Raw genomic sequence first — 10,439 nt, 5'->3', positions numbered from 1 at the left:
CTTAACCCCCCAGCAGTTATAAAAGAAATGCGTATGAATAATCCTTTAAGTAAATTTAAATTGAATGATTGCCTCCATTAGCAGAAAGAGTCTTGTCAGGACATGGCCTGAGCCTGGCTTAGCCACTGCTGTGTCCTCAGCATCGCCCAACGTAGAGTGTGAATCTTTGAAGTAATGGGAACTTAGAGACAACTCACATTTATAGTATTCCTTTTCTGGGCCAGGCACCAAGCTAAGCATTTATATGCATGTTTGCATTTTAACCTGAAGGTACTCGATGAAAAGCAGATTCTACGGGGTCTTCATTTTTTTCCTGAGAAGTTTAGAGACTTGCCCTAAATTTGTCCGGTGACAATCCAGTTCATCTCAAGGCAGCATCTGGCCAAAACTCCTTACTCCCACTACTGTTAACTAAAGCTGGTTAAGGATCCAGGGTTATCACTGCAGTAGCTTGGGTCACTGCTATGGCACCAGTTCCATCCCTAGCCTCCATATGCCACAGGAAGCAGCCCTAGAGAAAGCAAAAAGACCAAAAAAAAAAAAAAAAAAAAAAAAAAAAAAAAAAGGCCCAAAGACAATTTTAGGAGATACATGGATGGCCTTTTTAATGGCTCTATATGTACACAGGTTTTTTTTGTTGTTCGTTTATTTATTTTTTGCTTTTTTTTTTTTTTTTAAAGGCCGCACCTGCAACATGTGGAAGTTCCCAGGCTAGGGGTCAAATCAGAGGTGCAGCTACTGCCCTATGCCGCAACAACGCCAGATTGGAGCCCCATCTGCAACCTATGCTGCAACTTGTGGCAATGCCGGATCTTTAACCCTCTGAGCCTGGCTAGGGATCGAACTGGCATCCTTATGAATACTAGTCGGGTTTGTTACTGTTGAGCCACGACAGGAACTCCATATATACGTAATTTTAACTTATTTTATAAAAATGTGTACAGCACACACAAAAAAGTATAGTACATAAAACCCATGATTATGGGAGTTCCCGTCGTGGCGCAGTGGTTGACGAATCCGACTAGGAACCATAAGGTTGCGGGTTCGATCCCTGCCCTTGCTCAGTGGGTTAATGATCCGGCGTTGCCGTGAGCTGTGGTGTAGGTTGCAGACGCAGCTCCGATCCCGCGTTGCTGTGGCTCTGGCGTAGGCTGGTGGCTATGGCTCCGATTCGACCCCTAGCCTGGGAACCTCCATATGCCACGGGAGTGGCCCAAGAAATAGCAAAAAGACCAAAAAAAAAAAAAAAAAAAAATCCAACCCATGATTATGCACATACTGCTTAGGATGGAGCAGAAATAAACTTCTTTTTCTCGGGAATCAACTTCAAGAAAAATGTCAAAATAATACAAGTCGTGAACAAAATTGTGAAGCTGAGACTGCAAATCAGACCTGCTATGGTTGCAGTGGAATAAGGGAGAGTTGGCAGGTATTCCCTGATTAGTTTGAAAACCACTAATGAGTGCAACTCACAAATAATTCAAAATATTTTTGAGCGCTTAACAGGAACCTAGGCCTAAAGAGGGGAAGAGGCTGACGTGGGTTAGAGTCTGGAGACCCTTCTCCACCCTCCACATACCCACGCTTCCAAGCCTGCCCTGCGGGGTGCGGTCGCCAGGAAGAAAACACGGGGGTCCCCATAGCCTGCATAGGCCTAGATGGTAGTAAGCAATCAGGGTTGGAGAAGGGTGGTCTAGCTCTTGTTCTCCCCAGAAACTAAGCACCCCCCACCCCCAACTTTGCCATCCCTGCCCTCCTTCCCTTCCTCAACATTAATGAGCCATACAGGGTGAGGGTCCTTTCAATTTGGTGCTGGGAAAACATGGAAACACCTTCCATAAATTGCGCGCGCGCTGGGGGGGGGGGGGGGGACTGTAAGGACAGACAGCGGGAATCGGGAAGGCCTCCCCCAACCTTCCAGACTGCGGAAGTGCGTCAGCTTGTTGGCCCCGCAGGGCATTTTGGGAATTGTAGTGAAGTTGGGAGGGGGGCGGTGACACTGACGGTGTAACCCTTTGGAGACCAGAGCGCTTTGGCAGGGCTGGAACAGAATTGGGGGCGCCCCACCACTCCCTTCAGCAGATAAGGCAGCTGAGGCTGGCAACTTCAGTTCTCTCCTTTCTCCGGATGTTGCTGGCTCCAATCAGAGGCTGCCATTCAAGATTTGGGGCAAGAAGAAGTGCCAAGTGAACAGCCCTGCCCAACGCTTAAGTTGCCTGCTTCCCGTCCCCCTGTCCTGAAACCTTCCAATCAAGACCCCTCCGCCCCGCCCCAGGAGCGACTGCCTCCGTAGCCAGTCATTGGCCCACCTTTGAAGGGCGGGAATTGAGCTTCAGAGAAGGCAAGATTTTTGCCTAAAGCCGCACAGCAAGTCGGAACAGAAGCTGGATGCCCGGAAGCCTGTCCACCTCCTACAATTTTTGAGTCCGTCGTGGCGCTCGCCATTTGTATCACATCCCTGTTTCCAACCCTTGTGCTCGAAATGCTCGGAGCAAGCCAAACTCCCTGCCCCGCGGCGACGAGTGGTAAAGGTCGCGCAGCGGCGAGCCCGCGCCGTCCTCTGCTGCCTGCCGTCCCCTTTAAGAGCCGGCCCCGGCGGGACTACGTTTCCCAGAAGGCTTTGCCGGCGCGTTATGTAACTTTCCCTGCGAAACGGCCTCTGGGGCAGAAGGAGGTGGAGGCGGCGGTGGCAGCCGTTGGAGCGGAGGTGGCGGGAGCGGCGGGAGCCCGAGGCGGCGGCGCTCGCGGCCCATCGCGGGGCCCGAGCTGTGCGCCTCGGCCCGGAGCCCGGAGCAGGCTGGGGCGCCGACGTACCTTTGCCTGCCTTTTCGAGGAGGCGGGAGTGAGGAAAAAGGCTTAGGGCCCGGGGGGCGGGGAAGGGGGGCCGGGCCTGGATCCGCGGGGAGGCCGAGCCAGAGGCCCGACTGTGGCTCGCGCGGTCCTGGGGACACAAATCGAACGTCGGCAGTGCGGATCGAACGGCGGCGGGTGGATTGAGGGGTCCTGAAGGCGCGCGTTTGGGGGCTATGGCGTCCGTGCAGGCGTCCCGCCGCCAGTGGTGCTACCTGTGCGACCTGCCCAAGATGCCGTGGGCCATGGTGTGGGACTTCAGTGAGGCCGTGTGCCGCGGCTGCGTGAACTTCGAGGGCGCAGATCGCATCGAGCTGCTCATCGATGCTGCCCGCCAGCTCAAGCGCAGCCACGTGCTCCCCGAGGGCCGCTCGCCGGGGCCCCCGGCCCTCAAGCACCCGGCCACTAAGGACCTAGCTGCCGCCGCCGCACAGGGTCCTCAGTTGCCGCCTCCACAGGCCCAGGCCCAGTCATCGGGAGCAGGCGGCGCTGTCTCGGGCCAGGACCGCTATGACAGGGCCACATCATCTGGTCGCCTCCCACTCCCCTCGCCCGCCCTGGAGTACACCTTGGGGTCGCGCCTGGCCAATGGGCTGGGCCGCGAGGAGGCTGTGGCAGAGGGGGCGCGAAGGGCCCTGCTTGGCTCCATGCCCGGCTTGGTGCCCCCCGGGCTGCTGGCAGCTGCGGTGTCTGGCCTGGGAAGCCGAGGCCTGACGCTGGCACCCGGCTTGAGCCCTGCCCGTCCACCCTTCGGCTCCGATTTCGAGAAGGAGAAGCAGCAGAGGAACGCGGACTGTCTGGCAGAACTGAATGAGGCCATGAGGGGCCGGGCAGAGGAATGGCATGGGCGCCCCAAAGCTGTGCGGGAACAGCTGCTGGCGCTGTCTGCCTGCGCCCCTTTCAATGTCCGCTTCAAAAAGGATCACGGGCTGGTGGGTCGGGTGTTCGCCTTCGATGCTACTGCCCGCCCGCCGGGCTACGAGTTTGAGCTGAAGCTCTTCACCGAATACCCCTGTGGTTCTGGCAACGTGTATGCAGGAGTCCTGGCCGTGGCTCGTCAGATGTTTCATGATGCTCTGCGGGAGCCAGGCAAGGCACTGGCCTCATCAGGCTTCAAGTACCTCGAATATGAACGCCGACACGGTTCAGGGGAATGGCGCCAGCTGGGGGAGCTGCTAACCGATGGTGTCCGCAGCTTCCGAGAGCCAGCTCCCGCCGAGGCCCTACCGCAGCAATACCCAGAGCCAGCCCCCGCAGCTCTGTGTGGCCCACCCCCACGAGCCCCATCCCGGAATCTGGCTCCCACGCCGCGCCGTCGCAAGGCATCCCCTGAACCTGAGGGTGAGGCCGCTGGGAAGATGACCACGGAGGAGCAGCAGCAGCGACACTGGGTGGCACCCGGTGGCCCATACTCCAATGACACCCCTGGTGTGCCCTCACCCATCGCCGCTCTGAAGAACGTGGCCGAAGCCCTGGGCCACTCCCCCAAGGACCCTGCCGGGGGTGGCGGCCCTGTGCGTGCAGGGGGGGCCAGCCCGGCAGCCTCTTCCACAGCCCAGCCTCCAGCCCAGCATCGTCTAGTGGCCCGCAACGGTGAGGCAGAAGTTAGCCCCACTGCAGGGGCAGAAGCAGTTAGCGGGGGTGGTAGTGGTACTGGAGCGACCCCTGGGGCCCCCCTGTGCTGTACCCTGTGCAGGGAGCGGCTGGAAGATACCCACTTCGTCCAGTGCCCCTCAGTGCCCGGACACAAGTTTTGCTTTCCCTGCTCACGGGAGTTCATCAAGGCACAGGGCCCTGCTGGGGAGGTGTACTGCCCCAGTGGAGACAAGTGCCCGCTAGTGGGCTCCTCCGTCCCCTGGGCCTTCATGCAGGGTGAGATCGCCACCATCCTTGCTGGAGACATCAAGGTTAAGAAAGAACGGGACCCCTAGGCCACCACTGCCATCAGTCTACTGCCCACCCCCACTCCCTTGCTACCTACCGCTCCTGCGGATAAATTATTCCCTCCCCCACCCAGCCCAGTGCCTCCCCTCCCTGTGTACATACCCCCTTCCTTATCCCAGATGGGCCCCCTGGGGTAGATGCATTGAGGGTGGGGGGAGAAAGCTTGTGGCTTCTGTCCGAGGGGGTGTTTGGGGGGTCCCTTGACCCCTCTAGTTTCCCTCTCCCCTCCTTGGCTTGGCTTTGCTGCTGCTTGTAGTTGGGGGGAGAGGTGCCCCCCTTCTTGAGACGGGGCCTCCTGAAATCTCGCTCTTTATAAACGAAGCAAAAGCATTTTATTGCCCCCCCACCCCCTTTTCCTCCTTCAATAAACTGAAAGATGGGTTTTTTCCTTCTTGGTCCCTTAGTTGTGTGAGCTGCTGCGCCCCCTTTGGGACCGAACTGCTGCTGCAAGTTCGGAGCGGACTGGGAGCCTCCAGGTGGCGCCCTTCACTCAGGTGGGCCCGCTGGCTGTTGTATAAATGCTGGCCGCTAGTCAGGCGTTCTAGCCATCAGCCCGTTTTCCAGATGACAGGACGGAGGCGCAGAGAGGGGGTGGCTCTTTCAGGGCAGCCACAGCCTAGGTCAGGAGTTATGTTTCCCTTCCGGCGCATCCCCTCTTTCTCCCCGGAAGGTGGAGGACTCAGTGCCCCCAAGGGGAGTTTGGAAAGAGGCATCGGGAAATTTACCCAAAGGGACGGGCAGTGAGTTCTTGCTGGGCAGGGGGAGAATTAGGCTAGATGGCTAGAGGGACTGCCCGAGGAAAGAGGAAGTTTACCTCGAGAAGTACACCAACAGGGTCCCTGGAAACCAGGTGACTGCTTCTCGCCTCTGGCGGTGCCCTGATCAGCGCACCTATCTCTAGAGACCAGCCTCACGGCGGCCGCCCTCGAACGCCGTGACTGGCCGGGGAGAGGCACCCCCCCCGCGGCCGCCTCTGATGTGCGCGGCCTTGTCCCGCACCTGTCCGGGTGGGCTGATGATTAACCAGGACTTCCTGCTCGCTGGCGTCACGGGGCGGGGCCTGGGCGGCTGCGGCAAATCAAGGGTTAAGGGGAGGGGGCGGCCCCAATAGCCCAGCCTCTCTCCCCCGCGACCCTGAGATGGAGATTCCCAGAAGGAGGGGCAGCCGGGCGCAAAAGCCAGCGCATGGACAAAGAGCTGGGGATTGGCAGTGGGACCTGCCCCCCCGCACAGCCCTGTCACACAGCTCCGAGGTCCTCGCTGGCCCCAGGTCTCAGGAGCCCAGGTGTTATACCTGGAAGACCTTATCGTCCTGACCCATCTTCTTGGTGACCCAGGTGTCCCACCCACACAGCTTGCAGACCCACGTCCCAACTCTCAAATATTAGGGACCCTGGGGCTTTGTCCTCCACATCTGGAGGACCCTCCCTTCCCCTCCCCCAGCCAGCGGGTCTCAGGTGTTTTGTCACCCCTGGCACTGCCAGCCTGGGCTCAGGGCAGGGCTGGGAAAACCACCCCTGATTAAATACACCAGGCGATAAGCCTGGGGCAAGGGAGACGCTGGATGGAGCTCCATGCCTGGGCACCGGTCTTGGGCAGTCTTGCGGCGATATAAGCTCCCCTGACCCAACTCCACAGACTGGAGTCCTGGGTAGCTCCCCCTCCCCCATCCTCAGGGCTAGAGGCCTCCAGGCACGGGGCACTGTGCCCCAGTGGGGGCTGAAGAGCTGTGCAGGACACCTGGTCCTTTAAGAACAGCTGGTGGGTAGGTGGGGGGGTAGGGGAGTTACCCCCAGCCTGGCTGGTGTGTATTCTAGATAGAGTCTGGGTTAACTATTAACCCAGCAGAGGGCCTGAATTGTGTGGGTGTGGGGGGCTGATCCAGCCCCCCTTCATCCAGTGCCCAGGTGGGGCCAGAGTGGAGGGGTTCTGGACTGATTTGGGGATCAGTGAGTAGATGAAGAGGCTTCCCCAACAGGAGAGGCAAAGACACAGAGGGACCCAGGGCAAGATAGAGACAACGGAGCCGGGGAGAACCAGAGACAGAGAAAAAGAGAGGCTGAGAGCCCCTCAGAGATGAGGGAGATGAGGTAGAAACAGAGAGACAAACTTCAGAAAAGAGAATTAGAGAAATATCCAGATGGGTTCAAAGAGGCTTAGATGCACAGATGAAATGCCAACAATAGAGACAGAAGGAGAGAAATTTGGAGAGAGGAGAATAAGGGCGGGGGGGGAGGTTTGTGAAATCAGGGAAAGGTACTGATTCGATTTAAACTAGAGTTAAGAATGTCAACCTCAGCAAGTTCCCATCATGGCTCAGGGGAAACGAATCTGACTAGTAACCGTGAGGATGCAGGTTCGATCCCTGGCCTCTCTCAGTGGGTTAAGGATCCGGCGTTGCGGTGAGTGAGCTGTGGTGTTGGTTGCAGACGTGGCTCGGATCTCGCGTGGCTGTGGCTGTGGCTGTGGCTCTGGTGTAGGCTGGCTCCAATTGGACCCCTAGCCTGGGATCTTCCACATGCCATGTGTGTGGCCCAAAACAAAAAACAACAAAAAGAATTTTCAAACTCAAAAGTTCTATGAAAAAGAGGAAGAGAACAGACTTCTGTGAAGGGGAGGGGTGCGTCTGTCTGTGTCACTTGGTCGCTATGACAGGACCTGGCTCACTCCTCACCCTCCAGGTCTCAGCTCAGCTGACACCTCTTCCAGGAAGCCCTCCTTGACCCTCAGTCTGTCAGGTGCCATCTCTGGGCTCTTAACTCTCCTATCCCAGCCCTGAGCAGTCTGGACCATTACTGTCCGGGACGGCGATATAAGCTACATAAGGGCAGGGCCAGTCCTCTTTGTGTCACTACTGTGTCCCCAGCATTGCCCAGCACTGGCAGTTTTAAAGGATGGATAGATTAATGAACTCCTTTCCTTCAACAAATGTTCATTCAGCATCCGGTGTGTGACAAGCACGGCAGTAGGTGCTGGGGCTGCATCAGGGAACGGAATGCAGCCCCTACTCCCATGGCAGTGACATTCCAATGGGAGTTACAGACAGAACCATACATAGGACGGCCATGGAGTGGTAAATCCCAAGAGGAAAAAATAAACCAGGGAAAGGAACGAGAGAATGATGGAGACTGGTATTTTAAAGAGGGAAGTAGGGCTCTCTGAGGTGACACTAAGAACTCTAAAAGGTGAGGAAGCGAGCCAGGGGCCATCTGGGGGAATAGCATGTGCAAAGGCCCTGAGGTAGGAGCCTGCTTGGTTCATTCCAGAAGCAACAGGTGGTCAGTGCAGCTATGGCAGGGGGAGAGTCATATGGCTGAGGTCAGAGGGATAGTAGTGGAGCACTGTAGGCCTTGGTAAGGATTTGGGATTTGGGGGGCGGTTGTTGGTTTGTTTTTGTCTTTTTAGGGCCACACCTGCAGCCTATGGAGGTTCCCAGGCTAGGGGTCCAATTGGAGCTGTAGCCGCCGGCCTGGGCCACAGCCACAGCAACGTGGGATCTGAGCTGTGTCTGCAACCTACACCACAGCTCACGGCAACGCCAGATCCTTAACCTACTGAGTAAGGCCAGGGATTGAACCAAACCTTTATGGAGACTAGTTGGGTTCATTACCGCTGAGTCACAATGGGAACTCCAGGATTTTGTTCTAACAGGAAGGGGGAGAAGGTTTCAAACACTGACAGAAATAGCCATCAGCTGGGATGGGCAGCAGCCCATTCCTCTGTGTGGCTGGGGCTCAACAGAGGGCCCAGTATGTCTGCCCAATGACAGTGTGCGCAGGAGTGAGTAAGACCCAAATCGACAGAGAAATGGATGGATAGACTCCCAGGAAGAAGCCAGGTAGGGACCCAGGGATGCCCAGGGACAGCAGATGCAAGACAGACAGCAGCCCAGCCAAGCAGCCCCATTCCCTCCAGAACCCTCCCCACCCGGAAACCTTCCCGGGAGCTGGAAAAATCCCCCAGGCCCCCCTGCCTGCCTTGCCCGTGGCGTGCCCACTCACACCTCAGGCAGAGGAAGCTGGCAGGCCCCACAGGAACCTTTCTGTGCGGGGGGAGTGGAGGCGGGCGGGCGGCAGGGACGAAGGGAGAGGCGTGGCGGGCGGGCGGGCAGCGGGCAGTGGCTACACAAAGGCCCCAGTGTCTGCCCCTCCTGCCCCTGGGTACAGATATAAATAATATGTACATATACCTTTATATATACAGCAGCGGGCTGGGGCGGGAGGCTGGGGGCCACGCGCCTCCCTAAGGACCCCGGCCTGGCCGAGGTCTGCTCCTGGGGGTGGGTGGGGGGTGCCCTGGGGGCTTGGAGACACACAGAGATAGTGGCCAGGACCGAGAGGCTCAAGCCAAGGGACACGGGAGAGAAACTTACCGAGTGTGAGAGAGAAACAGAAGGCAGAAGGACACTGGCTGCTGGCTGGCGACCCCGAGTTTGAAAGCAAGGGCTAGAGAGAGTGGGCTGCTCACATGGAAACGGATCAGGAAAAGCAGAGACATCGGGGTTCCCTGAGAAAGGACAGAGGCAGTCAGAGGTGAAGGGACAGTGAGCGAATGAAGACAGGGGTCATCTGAGAGAAAGGGACAGAAAAGAAACAGAGAGGCCAGCAGACACCCAGAGAGGGACAGAGAGAGAAGCAGGCAGGCAGGCCGGCCAAGGGAGGGCTTGGGGAGGGTCAGGGCATGTCTCCAGGTTAGGGGCACCGCCTGTGCGGCTCTGGTCCAGCCCGGTCCAGGGCAGGCTAAGGGGCAGAGAGCGGAGGTGAGGGAGGTGGCTCTTGGGTTCCGGGTCTTGGTGTTTACCTGGGACAGGCATTGCAAACAGGCGCCCAGCCTGGCCCGTGGCGGGGCGAGGGTGGAATGGGCTGGGCCCCAGCTCTGGGCACCAGTGGGCCCGACACGCCCACCTGTGGCCTGGGTGGTGACTAACACACATGGTGACACCTGGGTAGATGGTGACACATAGGGGGACAGACACGGTGACACACAGGGACAGATATAGGCAGACCCAGAGTGTCTGAGACATAAACAGACACACAGAAGCCAATGACAGGGATGCACTGTAATAGACACAGTGACGGACACACAGCAGTGACAGATGCCAGGACACAATGATGGACAAACAGCGTTAGGCTTAGAGACAAAGGAATAAAACACCGTGACAGAGGACACAGTGATAGACGCACAGGCACAGTGACACAAGCATAGCAACACCTACAGAAACCTGTGACAAGACATTGTCACAGACTCCTCAACCACCCAGACTGCTGTCTTCCGGGATGTGCCCTCGGCCTCCTCTAGCGTGGCCTGGCCAGGGGTGACTGCGAGGGAGGGCTCGGGACCCCAGGGCCCCACTGCGCTGCAGTTGCCCCTCCTGTGCTCTAGGGCAGGACCCTAGTGAAGGGCACTGGCTCTGGCCGGGGTTCAAGTCCTAGCTCCCCCCTGTCTGTGTGACCTTGGGCAAGTTACTTCACCTCTTCATGCCTCAGTTTCCCCCATAATAAAGAGGGTGGTGGGAAGGATTGGGTTAATCAATTCCGTAAGGAGCCTACACAACGCCAGACACATTGTAAGCCCTAGTAGCCATTATTATTATTATTATTATTTTCGGCATCATTATCATGTCTTCTGGTGCCAGAGAGCCCTCT

General features: G+C 57.6%; 1 protein-coding gene across 1 annotated transcript; it reads left to right on the top strand.

Annotated features, from left to right (window-relative positions):
* On the top strand, window positions 1,682–5,183 carry IRF2BP1 (interferon regulatory factor 2 binding protein 1). Its single transcript, XM_003127228.4, has one exon. The coding sequence runs from the start codon at window positions 3,027–3,029 to the stop codon at window positions 4,779–4,781; it is 1,755 nt and encodes a 584-aa protein (XP_003127276.1). The 5' UTR covers window positions 1,682–3,026; the 3' UTR covers window positions 4,782–5,183.

Source organism: Sus scrofa, chromosome 6, assembly GCF_000003025.6.
Source record: "Sus scrofa isolate TJ Tabasco breed Duroc chromosome 6, Sscrofa11.1, whole genome shotgun sequence".
Taxonomy (NCBI): domain Eukaryota; kingdom Metazoa; phylum Chordata; class Mammalia; order Artiodactyla; family Suidae; genus Sus; species Sus scrofa.
Note: the sequence above shows the minus strand (reverse complement) of the source record. Positions and strands in the feature narration are given on the sequence as shown.